Consider the following 26157-nt stretch of genomic DNA (forward strand, 5'->3'; position numbering starts at 1 on the left):
AGCAGGACTTTGATGGGTTAGGGTTCAATTTGCATCATGTAGCTGGGCTAGCCTGAATTAAAAGAAATTGGGCCAACACTTATAAAATTTTGTTTATTGTTTTTGATTTGTGGGTCAAATAATTTATTCCTCATTTTTTCTAAGCTATTAATTTGTGGGTCAAATACTTCATACCTCATTTTATACCCTATTTAGCTTACTTTCCAGGGCTCTTAGCAACAAAACGCAGCCCAATAAATACCCAAGTCTCGTGGGCAACCTTTGAGGGCCGAATTTCGACTATAGGCCACAAATCATTAGCCCATTCATTTTCCAAGATAATCTCCTCCTGTTCCAGGGTTTGCTTTTGAAACTTTGGAAGTCTTCGTTTTTCTTAAAACAATACAATCAATTTTTTTTTTCCTTTTTATAAATATTACATTTAGTATTTCATTCCCAACATTATACATTGATGTTATTAATTACTTATTTTCTATTAAAAAAACCCTCTCAATTAAAAGACTTAACCTATTAAATAATATCTTATAAATGATTATATATTATTTTTTAATAATAAATAATAACGTTGGTTGTAAATGCTTAGGATAGTGATTTGATTTTAGAATTATGATAAGAATTTCAGGTTACTATAATAAAATCTCATAACTATGAAAACAAGTTTGTAATGTGGGCAATTACGCTCAAGGGAGGCAATCGCATATCAAATTTAGAAAAAATTTGTGTTTAAATCTTGAAGTTTTAATTTTTTTAATTATATTCTTTAAATTAAAGTTGATTTCATATGAAATATATATTTTGTTCCCCTAAAAATCTATTTGGATGTGTTGTTCATAACCTTACTCAAAGAGGTAATTAGTTTTGATATATTAAGTTGGCTCGAGAAACACCATCGCAATTAAAACCCAAAAAAGAAAAGAAAAGAAAAAATCTTATGGTTTTCCTTAATTGTTATTTATTTTCATGATCACACCCTACAATTTCCGATACTGGAGTCCCCACAACTTAAATTCTATAGAACATTTTTTCTCTTTTTTAAATAAAATGCTATATTATCACTTTTTTAAAACACAAAAATTGCTATAAAATCACTTGCTCGATCCAAAAGGAAGATATTAAAATAACATCATGGTCCGATTGAGCTTTCTGCATGCCTCTTTTTTTTCTTTTTTTTTTTTTCTTTTTTCCAATCGAAAGTACCTTTTGTCTCCTTATTAAAAATTAATAACGTGTGGTAAGTGGATATGTAAATGCTGCTTGTACCAATATATTAAAAGGTGTGGCTAAATTATTATTATTACATCCATAAAATATTATTAATTAGAATAATATTTTGTGTTTTATTTTTTTTATTTTTTTAATTTAACCTTTTAAAAATTATTTTTTTTTAATTTTATATTTTAAAAATTATTATTCTAAATTGTTTATAATGGGTTATATATGAATATCATAGATTTATTTTTTTTTCTCGAATTAAATATTAGATATGTTGAAAATGAGATTTTAAAATGTTTTTTATTTGTTTTCTATAAATTCAAGTCAACTCGGGTTAATATGATTTTTTTATATTTTTTAATTAATTTTTTTCATTCTTTAACATTGAGTTAGTTAAAAATTAGGCTTCATAATTTTTTTTTCTATAAAATTATCCCAGTCTCAAAACATTAAAAAGTGTGGCTAAATCATTGTAGCCAAATCCACAAAACATTATTAATTAGAATAATTTTTTAATTTAATTTTTAAATTTAACCCTTCAACAACCAAATCTTTATTTTTTTATTTTTATTATTCAATATTAGGTTATTTTAAAATTTTTGTTTTGGAACTTTATTTCTTAATTCATGTATGTTGGTTACATACCAATCTCATAGATGTTTTTTTTTTTTTTTTAACTTTCAACATTAAATTTGTTGGATGCAAAACTTTATAATTTTTTTTCCTATAAATTTATTCTTATATCATGATTTAGGTTGTTAGTTTAACAAGTTAACCCATATTGACATGGATAATGTTTTTGTTATTTTTGTTATTTTTTTAAATTTTATCCTTTAATATTGAGTTGATTGAAAATTAAACTTTGTATTTTTTAATTTACTTTCTATAACTTTATCCCGATCTCATAACTCGAACCACGAGTTTGGTAAATAGACTCGGGTTGACTCTATTTATTTTTTATCCTTATTTAATTGAATAATTTTTTGATTAGGTTTCATATTATTTTTTAATCTTTATTCTATGAGATTATCCTAATCTCATGATACATATTGTAGGTTTTGCAGGTTGACCCTATTTATTTTTTTGGATCTTGCTTCATTTGAATATTTTTTTAATTGGGCTTCAATTTTTTTTTTCAATTTGTTTTATATAAAGTTATCTTGATCCTATCATCTGAGTCATGTATTTGATTATATCTTATAAGCGTGATCATCTTACCCTACTTTTTTAACGAGGCCAAGTAAAGTATAAAATAAAATTACCACATTTTGCTTTTTGAAAAGCCACCCTACCTAGATTATTGCCTTCCTTGTATGGGAGGAGATGAGCAGTGCTACTGTTGATGTTGAGACCTATAAGGAGACAGAAGCAACCGATAGAGACTTGATAAAAAGCCCATGAGCCAAGTTGTAAGTACCAAACTGGAGTTCCCTTTGTTGTGACTTCTTCTTGTTATTATTGAGATTGACTTGAGTTGTATTGGTTCATTTATTTTGTCCTTTTTAATTGAATATATAACGATTCAATCTTCTTTTTTATTTTTTTTAAATTTTATTTATTATTATTAAGCTTAACGCTTGGTTGATTTTAAAAAATACTAGGTCTATTAGCTTTGCTAGACTGATGTATGTTTGGGCTCGAAGCTTGGCTGAACCCAAAAACATTGGGTCTAATAGCTTTGTCAGATCCATGTATGACTGGTTGATTTTATTAGAGAAAAATATATATATGACGTTATAATAGAAAAATCAGAGCTTGGTTGAACTTATAGACAGGTCTGATAACCTTACCAGATCAATATATGATTAAGTTCAATGTTTGGCTTAACCCAAGAATGCTTGATTTGGTAGCCTTATTAAACCCATGTATAATTGGGTTTGATAGCCTTACTAAACACAAACACATGAATGTCTAAGCTTAGCTCTTAAATACATTCAAGGTTTGTTTAAACCATTTACCTGACCCTAATTCTTCTCAATGAGGATCCAAGTAAAAAATATATCTGAAAAATATAGATCCATCAAAAAACATGGTTAATTTGGTTTAATTTTTTTGTAATAAAATTAAAAAAACTTTATTATATTAATTTTGTTTTCTTATCATTTTTGTTTAAAATTTATTCTTTTATTTTTAATAAAATTCACCAAATAAATAATTAATTAATTGTGATTAATTTTTGAACTTTTATTCCTTTAGGGTTTGAAACAAAATTAATTATAATTTGAAATCAATTTTTTGTCATAAAGAAAAAAATTAGAAGAAATAGTAGTACAAATCTTTCAATAGAAAACAAAAATGGATACAATTACTCAAATTTTAAAAAATATTAGTACAAATATTTTAATAAAAAGAAAAAATGGAAACAGGAAAACTAAATAAATAAATATAAGCACCGATTGGATCATTATTTTTATAATTACATAAATGGGATATAATGAGGTGTCGAACAACAATCAATTTTTAACAAAAAGATAATTGAAGTACCTTTCAATACAAAAATAAAATACAAACAGTTAATTTATTTTTTTTAATACGAACACAAGTACTAGTTTTATAATTAAGTAATATATGTAACGGTCAAAAGAAGCCCACCCTAAGGAGGAGGTGCTCAGAATCTCAGGGGTTTGTAATGTCGATAAATCTAATTGGGATTTATGTTCCATTTTAAATGCCAGGTCGAATGACTTTAAAACCTAGCTAACCATATTCAGATTTCTAAGCTTTACTGAAAAGGTTACTTTTATAAGAAAATGGTTTTGAATGCAAATAGATGTCACTATACGAAGATACTCCAACAAATATGAGGAAGAAAATAAGCAAGTGTTTAGGAGTACGGTAGATTTGGTGTATTTTACTTTAAAAAAATATAGTGTTTAGGAGTACGGTAGATTTGGTGTGTTTTACTTTAAATAAATATTTATACAGATTAAGAAAAAGATACTTTTAAAAAATATTATATATCGTAATACCAAATATACATAGATAACATAATAATACAGCAGGACAAGAAACGGGTAAAATTTTCAATTGCCAACAATCATAATTAAAAAAAAATATATGTTAATTTGTTCAATTCAAACCTTCTTTGTCTTGTTGAAATTAGAGTACTTTAGCTTGCAAGATTCATTGATTGCTCCTTCCCTTCCCCCTTTACCTAGTAAAAGCAAATGTCGTGTACCAATGCGATCGAAATTAACAAATATGAAAATGTACTATATAATTCCTAGAGTTGTACAAGTTTGGAACAATAAGGTCCTCGAATTGATGACTTGAATTATTAATATAAGCATAGAAAAATGTACAAAACCATAACTTGGAATTGGGAATCACGTGATGCCATTAAGACAAAACCCCCCGATCAATTGATTAATTAACTTAAGTTGAAGAGTGAAGAGAGATGATGAGATATTGAGAGCGAGAACATTTTGAACGTGAAGGATTCAGTCAAAATATCCAAGTAAAACTAATTAAAATTGTAGTGGTAATAAATAATTTTTTTTGTTTTAATTTATTTTCCTAACATAAAGGAGATCGATGAGGAATGCCTTTTCTTCTACTCATGTTTGAAGCAATGTCCTCATCAGAAACCTTATTCATTGATCTTGCACATACGTATAATCCACTTCTCTTCTTCCGTACAATCTCACTGCTGGCCATGCTCATGTTTTCGGAGCCCGATGAACTCGAAGACCAGCTCATTGGCTCATCGGAGTCCACGATTGTTGAATGAGGTGTCTCATTGGTCATCTCATCATCAGCTAAATCTTGAGGGATAAAGAAGTCAGGCCCCAGGGTTAATGTGTTGCATCTCCTCAAGTATGGAGAAAGATCCTTGTAATGTTTCAGCACAAAGTCCACCTACAATAAACGTAGAAAGAAACCTTTTAATGTTATATATTAATTATCATATGGCTAGGTTATTAAGAATGAATGATCGATCATAATTGAGACATCCCTCTAGAAATATGGTTTGTCCTAGAACAAACACACACACACACACATGTATAATTCTTTATCTCCTTAATTATATATCATTTAAGTTGAATTAACTTGTATTGTTAGTGTATGCCACATTTTCTATCTCTTTTGAAGATGATCTGTGGAAATTTGATCATAATTGAGCGCAACTTTATTATGATATGATCTTTAATTAAAAGGGTAGTAAAATGAATATATATTTCACCAAAGGTGGAAAAACCCTAATTGGGATTTAGCATGAAAATTGAGTGGTGGAGTACCTTGCAGCCAAGAGAGCAATGAGTAAAGGGTTCTTGAAGGCTTCTGTCACAGGAAGTACAATAGTTTCCGGCCCCTTTGAATTGCCTGTTCTGAGGTCTCTTCTTGATAAACACCACTTTGGCACTGTTTATAGTATAGGCCTACAAGCAATGCTAACAGATTAATATTAAGCAAACTACGTACTGAATTTTGCTAGAGCAACATATCAAGACAGAAAATTAAGATTGTTTAGACTACTAACCTGAACATTTGAGCAATCTATCAGCTTTTCGAGGTCTTCTAATCGGACAACATCATGATAAACATAACGGCGAACTTGAAGGAGCCTATGGAAGCGATGAGATGGTATACAATGAGGGCAAATACTAATGCAACAATCCAAACAACATACGTTCTTTTCATTCTTCTTCGCAGTTTCATGATAAGAGCACCCCACAAAGAACTTCTGTGCGTAAAGCGCTTCCAACCATGCAGGCTTTTGAGTTCCCTAAAAACACACCATGTTCACAAAAATTAACAAGAATTAAGCAAAAGAGACACTTAAAAATTCAGTACATGAATCAATATTCAAGAGAATTTCGCTATAGATAGAGATCAAGAGACAGAGAGAGAGAGATCAGTATGACACACCATGATCACAAAAACGAACAAAAAAAGACGAGCCCTCTTGAGCTGATACCAAGATAGTGGTGTAACAAGAGAGGAGAGAGAGATTAGGGTGAGCAGATAAGAGTATTTATGGAGGTTCACAAGAGATGAAAGGGTATATATTTATTCCTTGGAGAAATAGACAACATTTTGTCAATTGGGAGGGCTTGTACTTATATGCGTGAGTGTGTGAGGGGAGAGGGAGGGGGAGGGGGGGAGAGAGAGAGGGAGGGAGGGAGGGAGGAGGGAAAGGATAGGGGGGGAGAGAGAGAGGGAGGGAGGAGGGAAAGGAAGTATTATTAAATAAAGAAAGTAAGATATGAGGAGAGAACGTGGGAGCTGTTTCTGTGTCTCCCATTCTCTACCACCCCTTTAAACTATTTTTTCTCTCATCTTCTTGGCTCAAGAGCTCTAATATTGCTAAACTAACTAAACTCTTCTTGGAGCAGCTGCCCTAGCATATATTTTTTTTGCCCGTTTCTTTCTTTCTTCAATTATCAATATCTTTTAGATGAGCTACACACTTGAGTTTGGACCTGGAGATGGGAGAGATGCAGCAATTTGTTCAATATATATACTGTAATAGGTTATAAATGTATGGTTTACTTTGTTTACAAATGGTCATTTATGAGTTGTTGATAGCTAGCAATCATAGAAAATTGTTTGATGAATGTCATTAGAAGAGCACTATTAATCTTATCAAAAGATTCTCCCCCAAATAGTATTTCGCAAATTTTCAACTATTGAATTTACAAGATTTATTCATTCATTCTTTTATTTTCGAAAGAATATTCTGAATTTACAAGATTTATTCATTCATTCTTAGACAGTTATTTTCGAAAGAATATTATGTAAAATTGACATAACTCTCTTCATATAAGAACAATTTACGTACTATTCATTTATCAGCCTAAGATGATTTTAAAATACGGCTATAATTAATTCCTTCTATGCATATCTACATCAAGTAGCCGGCAAAAAGTTAATTAGTTGAAGTTAAGAGCACAACTTATAGTGGGATTCACTATAAAATTGCACCTTTTCCATAGAACTTCTCCTTTTGCCTTAAATATTGCCTTTTGTCACATGTTTTTCATCGAGTCTAATATTACACAATTTCTCTCATTCTTTTATTTCAAATCTACTCCAAAAGCATGCGGTAAAATCATATGACAAGCAGCTGGGTGGCAATATCAACAGCATAAATTTATTTTTTAAGAAATCTTGTAATTAATTAATTAAACCTTAATAATGACCCGAACTTATAAAAGTATGGCATGCCCAAATTCTGTCTGAGTGCACGAACCTCACACGAGTGCTTGACTTGCTGGGTTCCCAACTATATACACGAGTGCTAAGGGACTGTATAAACAAGTGGTTCTAATTCTAAAAATAATCATATATTGATTAATTCTTTTAAAAAAATGTATATTCTTAGAACTATTTAAAAAGAGATAATTTAATCTTAATTAACATACAAGTTATTCAATATATATACATCCCTTATCATTAAAAAAATAAGCATATATGACTTTTGCTATATCAGGAAATCTAGTTGTCAAGGTAATTATTACTTCTATGCATCTGGTCGGTATTTACGGATTTAACATTACAAAATATATATCAATTGGACTTTGAACTGATGATACAAAGCTAAGAACCAGACATGTACGAGGAAACCCGGTTTTTCTGGAATCAAACATGGCAACATTAAGCAACCAACCACTCCACTAGTGAGCTAGAAACTGTGGTTTGAACAATAATTTGTGGTCTTGTAACAAACACCAGACAGACAAACACAACTCATTGAGCACTTGCTAGTAAGATTTATTAGGCTTATTAATATGCCCTTTTACTAATTTTGAGAGAACTTTTCTTTGCCTTTAGGCTCTCGCCAAGAGCTAGTCTTGGGTTTTGCCACTCTTTGTATCATTCCCCTTATGCCCTTCTAGTTTATCCCTAGCTAGACCATAAATCTTTCGGTTGTCAATCATAGCATGCCATATTACAGCACCGATGGCTCTTCTTTTGGTAAACATATTTACTCAAAAACAGGAGAAGGTTTGATTATATATTACTTTACTTCTGTAGAAAAAATCAACTCTCGTTAAGAACTAATTATATGCCTAGGCTTTGAGTTGGCGTTGGACAAGTACTGATAGCAAACTTGACAATTCATTGGCCATATCTCTTTTACAAGAATAATTAATCGCTTGACATTTGCTGTAAAGGACATTAATAATTACAACAAGCACAATCAGATTCTTGAGGGCAAAATCTCAGGAATAGTACTCAATGTCATTTATTTGCTTAAACCATAACAAATCTCAAGATGATCTGTGTAATTTATCCTGAAATAAGCTGTTTAGACTTGGATTTTTTTTCATTTTCTGTACACAAAGTGGCTCGAATCTGAACATTATTAAGAGTAGAAAACATGTAAATTGAACTTATTGGCTAATGATCATTTCCTATACATCAACCATCAATTGATTTTATGACTTCCTTTTTCGTAAAGTCTGTCTTAGTGAGATTCATACCGTTCACAGCTTGCCATGCTGTGACTTGTGTTACACTGCAAGCAAAAAAAAAAAAAAAAGTCTAAGAGTAAAAAGAATTTGTTAAGAAATCACACATTTGTTTTCAAAAAAGTAAGAAAACAAAATCTGATTATGATTTGAGCCATACAGCTGACTTGTTTTCAAAAAAGTAAGAAAACAAAATCATGATTTGAGCCATACAGCTGATTGGATTGAATAAACTTATCTTGTATAACAATATTAGATGTATTGAATTAAGAAAAAAGAATGATTGATTATAATAAAAAAAACATTTATTAAAAAAAGTCAATGAAGATATATTTCAATCTAATCAGGAGTGTTACAAATAAATAGGGATAAAATAACCCAATTACACTTGTCAACATGTAATCCACGAGACTGTTATAATTTTTCAAGAATAAAATGTATTAAAAGATAAAATTAAAAAATATATCAATTGTTAAGAGAAAAAAAAGCTAGTATTATACAGTATTAATCTTTGAAATTTGTTACCTCAGTTATAAGTCTGATGTAATCCAATAAGAGAAAACCACAACCCTCAATAATGAGAACCAAATTCTAGACAAAAAAAAAAAAGGGAGGAAATAATATTATAATTGATTTAAGGGTGAAGTTTTTAAAAATTCAAACATTTTACAAAAAACAATTAAAAAAAAGGATCAAATCTAAAACCAAAAAAATAAAAATAAGAAGGAAATTAATATTTTAATATTAGAGGATAAAATTGAAAATAAATTCAATTTGACAAATAAAAAAAATAATAAAAAAATGAAGATCAAATGCCAAATAATGAAACAAGGGGGGAATAATATCCATTGATTTAAGGGGAAAATTGAAAATATTAAAACATTTTATAAAAAAATAAAAACAAAACCCCCCCTTAAAAAAAAAGAATCAGGCATGAAACCAAAACAAAATAAGAGAGCAAATAGAATTTCAATCAAGATAAAATTAAAAATAAATTTAAAATTTATAAAAAAAATCAAGACAAAAAATAAAAACAGAATTGAATGAGATATCTCAGAAAAATTAGAGGCCAACATGTTTTTTTTTTCTTTGCTTCAACCATACCTTTTTCTACACAAAGATATAAAAAAAGATTAAAAAAAAAAAAAGAGTCAAACAACCATACACAGCACTGCATGCACCATTGAATATAAATAGAAATGCCGTGAGATTTCAAACACCGTTAGGATTATAGAATTTCCAGCTCATAATATTGTCACACGTGCTGCTTTAATCATGTAGAGAGATCCTAAATGATGGTGCGAACTACACACTGAGTCGACAATTTTTTTATAAAAAAATTTAATATTTATTTTAAAATATATAATTGTCTCTGTTTTAATCTTCTAATCACGAAAAAAAAAACCATCATGAAAAAAATAAGTAAGCCATTTGACCAAAGTTTAAAAAATTATGGTTATAGGGGCAACCAAGTAAATTCACTTTGTATTTATTCCTAAAATATTAATGTCTCTCCTTAAAATATGAAATAGCCCCTGCATTTAAGTCACTATTACAAAATAATCACATTGAAAAGATGAACAAGCTCCTGGATCCAAGTTAAAAAATTTCTGATTCAAGGTGCATGTAATCAAGTAAATTGAACGTGTATTTTTGAATAAAAAGATGAGTTCGCCGATCAAGCAAAGGTATATTTATTTTGATTTCAAGGACATTATAGGCATTACACTGTGCAATTAAAGAATAAAGAATTTTTTCACCTCAATAAATATCACAATGACTGATGGGTTTTTGTGCAATTACAAACCTACCCCCTACGCCTGGCTGATGAGTTTTTTTTTTTTTTTTTTTTTTAATTAATTTAACATCCGTTCTTTCTCGTATGCTGTATTCCACATAGAAAATCTGTATTGGATGATTGCAAGAATGAAAATATCCAATCTTTTTTTTTTTTTGATGAACATGGATGTTCGGGTCAGCTTATACGCACCACGACTAATCTCACGGTCCACTGAACAGCCTGCAAGCCCAGGAAACAGGTAAGACATCGACTGATGGGTTTTTGTGCAATTACAAACTACCCCTAAGCCTGGCTGATGAGTTTTTTTTTTTTTTTGATTTCAAGGACATTATAGGCATTACACTGTGCAATTAAAGAATAAAGAATTTTTTCACCTCAATAAATATCACAATGACTGATGGGTTTTTGTGCAATTACAAACCTACCCCCTACGCCTGGCTGATGAGTTTTTTTTTTTTTTTTTAATTTAACATCCGTTGTTTCTCGTATGCTGTATTCCACAGAGAAAATCTGTATTGGATGATTTCAAGAATACCACACAGAGAGGAGCCAACAGACATAGAAAGAAAACCACTCGTCAGCCTTACTGTTATTGGGACTCGAACCGAAATGCAAAAGAAAACGAGCAGCGCCTTACGTCACTGAGCTACAAGCTTGGTGAAAATATCCAATCTTGATTGCATAAGATCAGCCCTGGGTGCTTTAGAGTTTCTAAGTTATAAAGCATAACATATTTTAAAATATATAATAATGTTAATAATAATAAAAAGATATTTGGGACTAAAACTAAACCATTTTTTTATATATATATTACTTCTTAAAATATCCATCACACCAAGTGGATTCTGTCGATGATTATTGTGATTTTTAGGGGGTGATTAGGGAAAGATCTTCGATTAGAAGCAACATGACAAGTAAGAATTTGAAGCAAAATAAATAAATGTATAAAATGATAAAGGGTTACCGACCCCCACGTGCCATGGAAAGCAAAATGGGATTCCAGCAGGAAAGAAGGTCACGTGCAAGGGATCCAATGGCCTGAGACTGACTTCGAAAAATAAGCCGAGGGAAACCCTAATAGGTACTTGTTCTCGGACTGGCCAAATATTCCTCTTTATTTTTCTTTTGTAGCTGTGCATTTTGTTGGCTGGTCAAAGGTCAAAGATACAGAAGATAACAGAGATTATATGATGGGTTCCTTTAGGGCAAAGAGCATAGTAGAAGAACAAACAGAAAGCTGGTCAGCTTGTGAGCCGCACGAGGGGTTCTCTCTGGCCATATTTTAGACTTCACAGACCCACTTTGCCTTGTTTAAAAGGGCTTCTTTATTGGTCGAACCACTTCCTCGTGGACTATTTTATTCATTTTTGCCCTTGTTTTCAAGGACGGGGTCATGTGCCAACCCTTTCCACTAGACCCTGACTTAATCATTTAATAACCTCTCATCATGTGAGTTCATGAGTCATGCCTGCATAGATTATAAGTTACAAATATCAGTCCAAAACCATAAGTCCATTTCATCAGTCACAAGAATTGTATTGCAGATTGATTCCACTAAACTATTCATGATCGATCCTGCAACAGAACTCCATCAAGGTGGTCCTATCATGAGGTAAACCGGTTTACATACGGTACAGAAATGCATATGTGCATGCTTGACCTGATAACACAAAGCTAAAACCAATTTCACGAACCCAATGCGGGCAAAAAGTGGGTTTGATCTGCGTATCAAGACCTGACTGATCCATATTTTGCCCAACCATCGCTCGTTAATTAGGTATGTGTTTGCGGGGATCGTTACAATGATTGTGGACTCCAACCATCTCAGCAGCATTAATTGCTTTCATATCACTTTCGACAAAATCTAAAAACAGAAAGGCCTCGCCTGTGATTAGTGACAACTAGCCACTGATGAGGTTCTAATCAGACAGTAAAAGATGGGACTTTTTCATCAACAATGACACTTTACATCTCCCTAGGTTTATCACCTTTAAGGTCTTTCTATTATTTAAAATGTCTATACAATATTCTGTATCCCAAATCAGCAATGAATGATATAGCCAGTCTAGATCAAATGATGTTCAAATGAACTAAGCCTTCTTTCATGGCTTCTGAGCAGAGAACATGATGAAGGATCGCTGAACAATTCTTGTGTAGTTGGTAAGACCACATGTTGTGCACAAGTCTTCGATTTCCTCCTCTGTGAAATAGTTGTAGTTTTGCATAATCCTCTGCCGGATGCATCAACAATGTTCGATCCAAAGAAAACAAAATATAGTCAGCATAGACCAAATGATCCTCCAATCATTTAGATTCAATTATACTCGTGAGTATGGACTACCCAGCAGTTTAGATGGAATTCCACCTATAAGTAGACACACCACAAGTAAAAACCTAAGTTACAAGAAGAAAGGGTACCACACTTGCAGGTTTCACCTTCGTAAAGCTCAGCTACCTTTTACTGTGCACATCCAACTTTCCCAACAAACAAGCAAGCAGTAGCTTAGGGTAGATGGTCAATTAACAGACCTGAACCATCCTAGTTTAGCACCTTTAGTACTCCAAGTTCTAAATAAATGCTGAAGTCTCCACGAAATGACATGGAATATAATTAAAATGTGAATTTAATATGGTATAGGAATGGACAAACAAAATAGAAGTACAAGGGTAAGCTTCAATAACAGATAATGTTTTAGAAACTTGAAAATTCAAAAACTTCATTGCTTTCCACTGCCTACTGTAAAATTCACAATCTAAATTAATCTGGACAGGATTTTCACCATTGCCAGTTTGGCAGGTGAGTATACCAGAGCACCCAACATTTAAAGGGGGAGATGCACAAGCACATACTGTCTTGCTAAAGGAAGTATCTCAAAGGCATAGTAATTAATTCAAACAGTTAATGTTACGCTTACGATTTAACCAAAAGAAAATAAAACACCTGATGAAAAGTATTACCTCTCGGAAAGGACGTTCTATCCACGAAGTGGTTGAACTGTATTGAAGAAAAGTGGTCCCAACAAAGACTCCACCACTTCGCAAAGCACGGCAAATTTCAGCAACCTGATATTAGTAGACAGTATCACTATTTGAACAACAGGCTTCTGAAGAAGTTCTATATACATCCAATTGGAGTGAATACGTTAAACAAAAACACACGCACAAATAAGAAAGAAAACATGTGCTAATTGAACGACAGGCTCCTGAAAAGTTCTATATACATCCAAATGGAGTGAATGCGTTAAACAAAAACACACCCACAAATAAGAAAGAAAACATGTGCTTTTGGAGACAAGCTAGAATGGAACCTATACTTGCTGATCGTATCCCAAACCACTTCTATGCCTCTTTCCAGAACTCGGGCAATCAATTCTAGATTACTGGACCAACAATGTCATTCTACCCTGCTCACAACCTAATGCTTGGTGCTTATGCACCAACCACATGATGGGCACCTAATATAATTGATTTTGTCATATTAACCATATAACTTGAAATGATCAACTATGTAACTACGTTTATCCTCTACTTAAGGATCTGGCTGCCGGGATACTGCTATTTAGAAATATCTACTACATTCCTAAACAAGAGAAGACGATAGCTAAGGTATTGTGATTCTACGGTTACCATCTAGAATTTTTCTGGGGTGCTTATGAAAGGTCAATTTCCTTTCAGCTACTGCTGTAATTGTTGAAGAAAATCTTGGTAACCAGATATCAAACAACCTAAGCTGTAGAAAGTGTACAGTCCTTTGTAAGGCAGAAAAAATGGCTACAATCTTAATGTTTTTTAACTCATCTTGTCTAGCAAGCTCCATTCACCACTCAGCATTCCATGTCAACTTCTACCCTTTTCTGGCCAGAAATGATCCCTTAAAGAATTTTAGTCCCTGTGTTTGGTAAGCATAATATAAGAAAGAACTAGCTTCCTTGAACATCACATCATTTTAGCCTCTACCTTTAACGTGAACCATATCATCAACCTTGATAAAAGACTGATTCAGGAATCAGGCCCTTGCTGGTTAGAATTGACAGAAATCAACCCTGGTCAAACCAGTTATTCTAGCAGCCCTGCATCATAACAAGGCTAAAACTTTCTTTAACTAACAACATATACCAGCATGACATCCTACATTCCAATGGTATATTCAATGCGGGGATCACCTAAACAGAGTAAGATGATGGACAAGATCAAGACACCACCAGACAGCAACATAGCAGGGACAAATTGCATTAGTTATTAGACATAAAGCGGGTAAGATTTCACTGCCTATTTTCAAATTCAAAGGGATTTTGGCAGATTGGTTTAGAATATCCAAAAGCCTGAGTCACCCATAAGAAAATGAAAGGAAGAAAGATCACTCACAGCATTGGAAGCAGATGGCCAGCAATGCAAGGCAGCACCAGCATGAATAGCATCAACTGAACCCGAAGCAAAGGGAAGTCTTGAAACATCTGCCCTGACGAGAGCAAGATTTCTGAACACCATCCAAAAGAATTTGTGAGTCAGTTCTCATTTTTTAAAAGAACCATGTATAGGAATAAAAAACATTGATGTTCAAGCACAATTGCTGATCTAACTTTTGAGATTCTAATTCAGGAAAAAAGAAGCTTACCTTGTTGAGATAGTATCATCTTGCTTGATGAAATCATAGCATTGGCGAAGCATATTTTCAGAAAAATCAAGTGCAATAACTTTAGAATAGGTTCCAGATTTGGCAAATTTTCTGGAAAATAAACCACTACCACAGCTAACATCTACTAAAAGACCACCTTCTGTGGGTTTGAAGTACTCCTGAGCCATTTTGAACTGCAGTAACATCAAACTGTTACAAACTTAATTAATAAATATGGACTCAAAAGCAAATTTCAGCAGAAATGAAGAACAAGAATGAATATTACTGCCATTTCCTCCGGTGTTAATTCCATTTCACAGTATATCATCTTCCATGTTATCCAAGTTTCATAGAGAGAATTCATAAGTTGGCTTGCTATAACTCATCTTTTCAGAATGACCTTAATTAAGCATTCTCAATAAAGAAAAGACCTTAATTAAAGATTCCTCCTTGAGCTAGTGAATTTGAATTCCTAAACACACAGAAGGAAAACAAACCTCTTCATCAGGACCAGGAAAGCCACTTTGATTAAAATTTTGACGCCAGCCACGTTCATACAAGAATGAAACAAGTGGACTCCTGAAAAAGGTGAAAGGAACTAACATGAGACATGACAATTTCCCCAAAACAATTCAATCCCATCACAAAATGTCATATTGTCATATTCAAAAAACACCCACTTTCCTATTTTCTCATCATAACTCAAAACCAAAGAAAGGATCTTGGAAATTGGGATAGAATATAACCGGCTACCTCTCTTATTAACATAAACTAAGATGCATACGGCTAATAGAGACACTGGAATAAGATAAGCATTATTTCAAGGGTTAAAGACTCGTGGGGTTATAAATGGGAGTGCATGAACTTCATATGCTTATTCATGGATGCATCAGCATAGTGCCAAGAATGATACAACAACATCAGTATCAGTATTGCATGTATACCGGAATAGCTCAGTACGAACTGGTTTGACTTCAGTGTAGTCCTTCATTCCAGCAGTAATGGTAAGGTCTAGATAGTTTTCTTTGCTGGAGTATGTTTTGTTGCATCTATTACACTTGAAACCAGACCGGTAGATTGCTGGCCTGCAGGTTTTGAGTTATTATTCTACCAGACCCAACAGAAAAATAAAAATAAAATAAAACGGATTTATACCACTATGTGAACTCAACTTACAAGTTAAAACCTGTAGGACCTTTTCTTATCAGAGGTTGGTAGCATATTGGGCATGCAAATGGGTCAACCTCTAAAGTTTGACTCTGCTGTGTGCTTAATTCCTGAAAGTAAAAGTTATTAGAAATTCGATATGCAACTGAACAAGGATAAGATGTGACAATGGTCAGAAAAAAATCACAGGTGGGCAAAGAAACCTCCAGTTGGAACTCAGAAGAAAATCCTTTCCTATGAACACAGATTCAGTAGTGCCTCACTGTTAATTACAAGGACTAATTAAATGTCTATATTTTCCGAATTCGCATATCAAAATGAACACTCCTATCTAGAACTAGCAGAAAACTACAAAAGCCACCCAGCAATAGCCAAACTCTTTGATCACACAGTTCAGCAATAACTTCAAATTGCCAAAAGCTATCATGAATAATCCAATGTGACCTTTGATTCTTGAAAGCTCAATCTACTGAGCTATTTGCGAATGTCTACCAATTTGGGTTATAAACAATGACAAAATTGACATTCAAAATTCTAACTTCTCTCAATAATCCACAGCTCAATCTATTGAGCTATTTGCGAATGTTTACCAATCTGGATTATTAACAATGACAAAACTGATATTCAAAATTCTAACTTCTTTCAATAATCCACAACCATCCCATTTTTCCTAGAAAAACGCCACAGATAAATTCAAAACCTTTTAGAGCAGCTCAATTTTGATTCTTAATTCACACATTTATTAACTCCATAACTGAATATAAAAACCCAGAATAGCGGTGAGATTAAAACGTTTATTTTTTTAACATCCCTCCATTTTTCAATCATTTTTTCTCAGCAACCAAACAAGAACGACCCTTTTACCAGTACTTCATTTTCACAACTCACAAGCATCCAAAAAACTATAATTAAGTATTCCAATTCACGAAAACCTGTAGTGGCAGTGGTGGTTTATTGTTAAAACAAAAAAACACCAAGCAGTGAGTACAAACGGCGAAAAGAGAGAAACGAGAGATGATGGTTTTACAGGTTCAAGAGAAACAGCTGAAGTGGCGCGAATTGTAGAGGGAAACCGAAGGTAGGTGAACCGGAGACGAGTGGCAGGAAACCGTGAATTATGAAAAAGATGAGGGTACTTTGGAGATAAAGATTGGTGAAGAGAAGCGGAAGCCATTGCCATGAAATATTTGCTTAGGCTTAGCTCTCAAGAATTCTCACCCTTCCTTGGTCTAATTTCTTGTGTTTGTGCGGTGTTCCGTGGAGCCGAGGCATTGCGTTTGTAATTTATATGAGTGATGAGGGAGTTTACAATTTTTTGTGGAGATGGTGGGACCACGTTAGTTTAAAGTGTACCTCTCAAATAACAAATATACCAAGGAATGGTGATTTTCCATTGCCATGAACACTTCATTAAGAGTAATGTTTATGCCCTTAAGCTAGAAACAATTTAATTGTTCTTGAATCAGGAAAATTTTGATATTTTTACCTGATACATTAGTTATTATTAATTTATTTAAAAATATTTTTATTTATTCAATATTTTAATAAATAATAAAATAACTAAAACACTCCTAAAAATAAAAAAATCAATTATTTCAAGAATAAGTTAATATATATATATATATATATATAAAAGAGAATTGCACATGTATCCTTGAATCAAAAATTAATAATGATTTGAGATGACGGGTACTAGTATCTTTTAATCTCAGTTTGTTTTGTGAGTTATTGGTTTAATGAAGGATAGTGATGTAATTAAATATTAAAATAATATTTTTTAATTAAAAAATTTGTTGACATGTAAAAGTTCTCGTGTAATCATCTCATACGACAGCTCCTAATGAAAAAAAAAAGCTTTCCCCATATCATTTTATTTTTTATTATCTTTTTTTCCATTACGAATGAGACGTGTAGTCCAAATATAATTAGTTTATCACAAGTAACCATTTTCCCCCCTTTCATTTATATCTTCTACCCTAAAAATAGTTATTAATATTTTAGATTCGGTTATTTTAGTTTTGTTTTTTGTCATTTTTTTGTCCAAGTTTTATTTATTTTCAATTTAATCTTTGGTTTTTAATTTGTATATATAATGATTTTTGATTCAATCATTCTACTTTTAGTTTTTTATTTTTTTCTTTTCTCTTTTGTTGAAGTCTTTATGACTTTCAATTTTATCATTTAAATCAAGCTTATAAATTTTATTTTTTCAATGATAATAATAATGATTTTAATTTAATCCCTTTTTTTATTTCTTATTATTTTTCTTGGTCATTTTATAAATTTTTTTATAGTTTTTAATTATATCCTTCAAATCAAGTTCATAGTTTTTATTTTCTCAATAGTAGTAGTGTCGGTAATAATAATAATAATAATAGTTTATTATGATGGTGATAATAGTGATAATGAAAAATAAAAAAATCAATTATTTCAAGAATGAGTTATTCAATATATATATATATATATAAAAGAGAATTGCACATGTATCCTTGAATCAAAAATTAATAATGATTTGAGATGAGGGGTACTATATCTTTTAATCTCAATTTGTTTTGTGAGTTGTTGGTTTAATGGAGGATAGTGATGTAATTAAATATTAAAATAATATTTTTTAATTAAAAAAGTTGTTGACATGTAAAAGTTGTCGTGTAATCATCTCATACAACAGCTCCTAGTAAAAAAAAAACAGAAGCTTTCCTTATATCATTTTATTTTTTATTGTCTTTTTTTCCATTACAAATGAGACGTGTAGTCCAAATATGGTTAGTTTATCACAAGTAACCATTTCCCCCCTTTCATTTATATCTTCTACCCTGAAAATAGTTATTAATATTTTAGATTCAGTTATTTTAGTTTTGTTTTTTGTCATTTTTTTGTCCAAGTTTTATTTATTTTCAATTTAATCTTTGGTTTCTAATTTGTATATATAATGATTTTTGATTCAATCATTCTACTTTTAGTTTTTTATTTTTTTCTTTTCTCTTTTGTTGAAGTCTTTATGACTTTCAATTTTATCATTTAAATCAAGCTTATAAATTTTATTTTTTCAATGATAATAATAATGATTTTAATTTAATCCCTTTTCTTTTGATTTTTTATTATTTTTCTTGGTCATTTTGTCAAAAATTTTATAGTTTTTAATTATATCCTTCAAATCAAGTTCATAGTTTTTATTTTCTCAATAGTAGTAGTGTTGGTAATAATAATAATGATAATAGTAATAATAATAATAATAATTTATTATGATGGTGATAATAGTGATAATAATTATAAGTTTGATAATAAAAGTAATGATAATCATAATTGTGATAGTGATAGTAATAATAATACAAATGATATTAGTAATAATAGTAATGATAATGGTGATAACAATAACAATTACAACAATGATAATGATGATAATATTAATAATAATACTAACAATAATGTTAATAATGATAATAGTAGTAATAATAATAATAATAATGATGATAATAATGATTGTAATAATAATAATAATGATGATGATGATGATAATAAAAATAATAATAATAATAATGATGACGGTGATCATAATGATAATAGTTATGAAAATAGTAATAATACTAATAAGATGCTACTATTATTATTAAAAATTATAATGCTATTATTTGGTGACAACAACAATTATGTTAGTAATAATAACAATGTAATAGTAATTGTAATAATACTAATTTTAATAATAATATAAATAATAATAATATTGATGATACTATTTATTAATAATAATAGTAATAGTGGTTTTGATCTCCATTCTTTGTATTGTTGTTTTTTTAAATCTTTTTGCTTGATTGATTTTTTTTTAAATTTTATTGTTTAATATTTAATTGATTGAGAATTGAATTTTATGATTTTTCTAAATTAAATATTTAAGGTTTAATGATTTGGATCACAAATTTAGAAAATTAACATATTTTTTTTTAAAGAGCTTTATAACTTTTTTATTTTATTTTTTATTGAGTAATTCTATTTACATAATTTGAATCGTGAGCCTAATGTGATATTCCATGTTGGTTTAACTTTAATTGGTATTGTTACACATATTAGGACTTCTTTTATGTCATTTTTTTAAACTCTATTTTTATGTATAAACACTATTTTTTGTAAAAAAGAATTATCTTTTAATAAGTTTTAAAGATTAATTTATCTTTTTTTCCTAAGGTTTTTAAGGTTTATTTTGATTATATTATTGCAACGGCAAATATCTAGATGATATTTTTAGTATATAATACAAAGTTAGACAAGTTAATATTTTGATTAAAAATTAGATTAATTACATAAGTACTATATATTTATTTATCTGTAACATCTCCTTAATGCCAAGCACATTCTTTCTACTTCTCCTTTTCTTTTCTTTTTTTCTTTTTTTTTTGTAAAATACTCATATCTAGTACATTTTAATTACAAGTATTATTTTTAATTCATATTTGGAATTTGCATCATACATGAATTAGACTTTTTAGCATTGTCCTCGCAACGCATGGAAGATTAGTCTAGCTATTTCGATAAAAACACATATATTAAATGATCGTTGCTGACTCCTCCATAAATTACAAGGAAAAATCCGCGAGGATAAAAGTATAAAACATGATATATGGCTTAAATTTCTCAGAAAAAAAAGAAAAAGAACAGAGGATCGAAGAGAAAGAACAAGGAGAAGACAACAAAACGATGGGAAGCAAAGACCGCTCGGCTAGAAGTGTTTGGATAAGAAAAGAAGAAGATAGAACACAAGTTAACTTGTGATCCAGTTCATGTACTCCATTATATTCAATTAATTTGTTTTATTGTATTACATGATAAGAAAATGAAAACCAATAAATGTGAAGGTCTAAATTGATTAAATTAAGGACACAATTGAAAAGAAAAAAATGTGATTTATAAATCTTAGGAAACCAGGGACTAAATTGGAAAGTTAAATTAATTCAATTTAGGGCTTAAATTGAAAGAAATTCCAAGATTAAATATCTTAATTGAATGAAATTGAAAAATCGAAAAGCAAGGGTTACAATGAAAAGGAGGAAATATTCTAGGGACCTATTGGTTTTTATCTAATTCATATTGTTAGTCCAACTGTTTCCAATTGAATCAATTCAGTTCAATTTTCAATTCAATTTTGTCCAAGTGATTCAAGTTAGTCCTAAAGTAATTCATGTTTTATTTAAGTCCAAATAAGAAAGTCAGTCCCTCAACTCGGCTTTTCAATCCAAAATACCAGATAATTTTGCAAGATCCCAGCTCAAGTTGATTGACTGCAATGAATTATCCAACAAATATAGCCCAAATTGAACCAATCCCCGAAATCTTGCCTTCAATTGATTTCCAGATCGTTAAATCTCCAGAACCCTGGCCTTTCCTCTTCATAAAAACACCAACAATCTTGAAACGAGGGGGGAGACAGAGCCAACAGCAGCCTCTCATTCACCCAGGATAAGAACAAGACTGAGAGGAAAAATCAACAAAAGAAGAAAAACATTACACACACCGCCCCTAATTTCTTATCCAAAAAGATAACCACTGTCCATGAACCAAAACAATCATTATAACCTCATTGTTTCTTCTCCCCCGGTAAAATCTAGCACTTCTACCAAACATAAGACGACCTCCCTTCCAAAAAGAGAAAAAACCCATTATCAGAGCCCTCAATTCATCAACCTCCGCCATCTCTATTAGCCACTGTGAATCAACACTAACAACCCAACACTCAGAACGATAATAAATCAGTGTATGCTATAGAAATGTAGCTAAGTAGTAGTTTGAATCCATAAATCTTATAATTATTGAAAATTTATATGATTATTAATTTTAAAATTAATGAAATTAGTTGAGATATACACAAATTAATAAATTAACCTGAATATTTATATTAATCTAAATAATAATAATAATAAATAAATAAATAAATAAATATATTTTTCTAAATAATACGTGAGATACATACATGGCCTAGCCTATATTTTTCTGCTGTCCTTTTGTTTTTAGGTGTTTCCCGTCAATTTCAAACCCCCACTAAATGCTTGTGTTATCTATGTGTTGTGCATGTTGATATTTTATTTGTGAACGAATTTTATATATATATATATATATATATATATATATGCAGGTATAAACATTATCAGAAAATTAATAAATATAAATAAAAATATCAACAAAATATTTTTATCAGTAAATTTTCAATGGATTTTACCGATAGAAATATACTGATAGAATTACATTGGAAAAAAAATTAAAACAAAGCAAAAAAAATGATGATTTACCAACAAAATTATCAACGAAATAAATTCCATCGGTAAAATCTGTTGATAAATTCCATCAGTAAACTATGAACACTATTCATTATGTCAATTACAAAGGAAATCATCAACAAGAAATTCTGTCAGTATTTTTCAGATAGCTTCAGAACTGTTCGCTTTTCAATTACACTGTTAATTGTTATTCTTTGTGGACAAAATCACTGACGGATCGAAAATTTACCAGTGTTATTTAGCGGTTTTCTGAAAAAAATTGATTAATTTAAAATTTCCATTTGAATATTATAGACGAAATCACCGACGGATTGAAAAATCATCGGCGATTGTTGACAAATCACCGACGGATTGAAAAATTATCGGCGATTGTTGGCAGTTTCTAAATTTTTTTTATAAAATTAAAAATTTAAATTAAATATTATTGATGAAATTACCGACACAATAATTAAAAAATATTAGTATTTAATTTTCCGTCGGTAAAACCGTCGCTAACGCACCTCAATAAAAAGTCTGAATCCCCTTATTTAATAAGAAAAAAATTTATTTCTAATTATTATTATTATTATTATTATTCACTATATGTAAAAAACATTAATATCTATTTTTTTCTCTTCTCATCTTTTTTTCTTCTCCTCGATGTTCGGGTATGTCTTCTTCTTCTTTTATCCTCTTAGTTTTTTATTAATTAATATGCTTTACGAAATTTTTTTCTCTCCTTAGCTTTACTTGCAACTATATTAAGGTAAGATTTTTTTTTATTTTTTTTCATGAATTTTTCCACTATATTTGTTTTTAATTTTTTTTTGTTCTTAATAATTACATAAATGTTGTTGTGAGATTTTTTTTCATATGAGATCAATTTTTAGTTGATTACTTTATAGGATTTTTAAATTTTTAGCAATTGGAACTTCATTTTTCTTCATATGAATTTTTTTAGTTGAATTTATTTTTTCATTTTATTTATTTGTTATAAATTTGATTGAGTTGATTTTCTTATTCTTTTTTCCAAGAATTTTGAGTATATATTATAGAGTGTTGATTTATGTTAATTTAATTATTTTATAATTTTTTAAAATAGATTTTTTAAAATGTTTTTAGATACTTAACGACAAAATGAAATGGGTAATTTTTTTTACACATCTATTCTGTCAGTAAATCCATCGGTAATAATATTTTTTTATTATCAACGAATTTACCAATGGATAAAAAATTACCAATAAAAGATTCATCAATCGTGCATTCCCATCTGTGATTTCGTTAGTAAGCTAATTACCGACAGAATATTTGTTTTATGTCATGAAAAAATTTCATCGATAAAACTATTAAATATTGTAGCGGAATATTATCAGTAATAAATATTTCCCATAAAAATATAAAAAATTAATTTATTGATCTAAATTTACTTGTTGCACATATGATATAATAATTTTAGCTGGGTTAATATCATCCATCAAGGCATATTTGATTAAAAGTTATGTCTTTTGGGTCCATTTTGGATTTTTTTATGAGGCATGTTAATTAAAAGTTGCATCTTTTGGGTTCATTTAGAATTTTTTTACTTTGCATCTTTCAGGTTCATTTTGAATTTTTTTCATGAATAATCAAAATAACAAGTTCTTTTTTAAGAGATTAATGTCAAAATCTGCGATAAACAAATCTTATTTTTAGAGGACTAATGATAATATTTTCATAAATAACCAAAACAATAATTCTATTTTTAAAAAAGAGACTGATATCAAATCATTGTTCATGATAGTAATTTATCTCTAGTAACAAACATGGATATATTAGTTGAGACAAAACTTTTAACATCCAAGTACAATAGATATATCTATCATTAAATGCCTTAGATATAACACACATAATGATTATTATCTTTCCTGTTATATAATTAGTAACTAGAATAGTACTTTATATACAGAAATCAAGTTATGCGACTCTAACGCAATATGCCAATATATCTGTGCTCATGGGCGGGGGGGTGTTCTCCAGTTATGCCATCATCTCTTATTTGGAGAAAGATCTTTGGAATCCGATTATGCACTTTCAAAAGCTGCAAGATGGAGATGTCGAGAATTAGTGCGCGACAAACAGATGTTGCCATGGCCTCAACGTCACAGCAAGAATTGGGTTCATGTCAAGGGCCTCCCAAAACCATCATTATAACCTCATTGTTTCTTCTCCCCCAGTGAAAAACGATCATTTCTACCAAACATAAGACGACCTCCCTTCCAAAAAGAGAAAAACCTCGTTATCAGAGCCATCAATTCATCAACCTCCGCCATCTCCATTAGCCATCGTGAACCAACACTAACAGCCCACCACTCAGAAGGATAACAAATCAGTGCGTGAGATACGTGGGCTAGTCTGCCTTTTCCCACTGTTTGTTTTTGGGTGTTTTCCGTCGATTTCAAAGCCCTAATAAACGTTTGTCTTATCTTGGTGTTGTGTATGTTGATATTTTATTTGTTAATGAATTTTGTGGATGTGTGAGTACAAATATTACCAGAAATAAATATTTCCCATAAAAATATAAAAAATTAATAATATAAAAAACTTATTTATTGACGTAAATTTATTTGCTGCACATATGATATAACAATTTGGTTGGTGTCACCATCACCCCCCACCAAGGCATGCTGATTAAAAGGGCTACAAGATGGAAATGTAGGAAATTAGTGCGCGACAAAGAAATGTTGCCATGGCCTAAACTCCACAGCAAGAATTTGATTTAAAGGGCCTGTCATCATGTTCTTTGCTTCACAGTCTGGTTTACGTGCTATCTTCTCCACGTATCACAACAATGATTGGCTTCTGTGTTTCTGCTCAAGAGTCCAAACTGCTCAAACCTAAAGGATAAGCTTATCTCAATAAACAGTCCAAGCCGGTGCTATGGCTGACCACCAAACCTTTTGCAATCAAGAGAAAGAAAGTTGTCTTTATGCCCGCACGATGTCGCAGATTTTTTGTATGCTAATGCGTTTTGCGTTGTCACGAGTTCATGAAAAAAATTATAAAAAAGTATAAAAAAATCATATTAATTTTCAAAATGATCTTTTTCAATTTTATTTTTTTCATATTGAGCTGATTGAGAATTTTGCTTTGTAATTCTTTTTTAAAATACTATAGATTTCTATAATTTTTCCTTACATAATTTTTGTTTTATTACAATGTTTCCCTACATGTTTTTTTAAATTATATTTATCAATTTTTTAAAAATATCAAGCTAGTTGAGAATTTAACTTTAATTTTCCCCACATGTTTTTTTCTTCTTTTTTTCATTTTTTTTCCAAAACAGTGTTCTTCTTCCTTTTTTTTTTTTGTTTTTATGTTTTTTTTTAGAATTATTTTTATCAATTTTATTTTTTTAATATTGAGCTGATTGATAATTTAGTTTTGTAGCCTTTTTTTTTAAAACAGTGTGGATTTTTATAGTGTTTCTCAACATGATTTTTTTATTTTTTTTCAAAATTGTATTTATTGATTTTATTTTTTTTCATATTGAGCTGGTTGATAATTTAGCTTCGTAGTTCTTTTTTTTAAAATATTATGGATTGCTACAATGTTCTTCCATATGATTTTTTTGTTATAATTTTTTTTAAAAGTATCTTTATCAATTTTATTATTTCTAATATTGAACTGGTTAAGAATTACAACAATAGATTTCCTCATGAAACACTA

At 30.3% G+C, this 26157-nt stretch overlaps 2 protein-coding genes across 2 annotated transcripts; both read right to left on the bottom strand.

Moving 5' to 3' along the window:
* Positions 1 to 4551: 4551 nt before the first annotated feature.
* On the bottom strand, positions 4552 to 6223 carry LOC105122691 (PLATZ transcription factor family protein). Its single transcript, XM_011021949.1, has 4 exons — positions 6082 to 6223; positions 5693 to 5938; positions 5451 to 5591; positions 4552 to 5070 (listed from the first exon to the last, which is right to left on the bottom strand). Exons 1-4 carry the CDS (start codon positions 6082 to 6084, stop codon positions 4729 to 4731), a joined length of 732 nt encoding a protein of 243 aa, XP_011020251.1. The 5' UTR covers positions 6085 to 6223; the 3' UTR covers positions 4552 to 4728.
* Positions 6224 to 12118: 5895 nt separating this feature from the next.
* Positions 12119 to 17489, bottom strand: LOC105122692 (uncharacterized methyltransferase At2g41040, chloroplastic-like). The gene is made up of 8 exons (XM_011021950.1): positions 17238 to 17489; positions 16220 to 16320; positions 15988 to 16128; positions 15541 to 15622; positions 15044 to 15237; positions 14794 to 14905; positions 13387 to 13491; positions 12119 to 12659 (listed from the first exon to the last, which is right to left on the bottom strand). The coding sequence occupies exons 1-8, from the start codon at positions 17388 to 17390 to the stop codon at positions 12531 to 12533; spliced, it is 1017 nt and encodes a 338-aa protein (XP_011020252.1). The 5' UTR covers positions 17391 to 17489; the 3' UTR covers positions 12119 to 12530.
* Positions 17490 to 26157: the final 8668 nt, after the last annotated feature.

Source organism: Populus euphratica, unplaced genomic scaffold (assembly GCF_000495115.2).
Source record: "Populus euphratica unplaced genomic scaffold, PopEup_1.0 scaffold20.1, whole genome shotgun sequence".
NCBI classification, from domain to species: Eukaryota; Viridiplantae; Streptophyta; class Magnoliopsida; order Malpighiales; family Salicaceae; genus Populus; species Populus euphratica.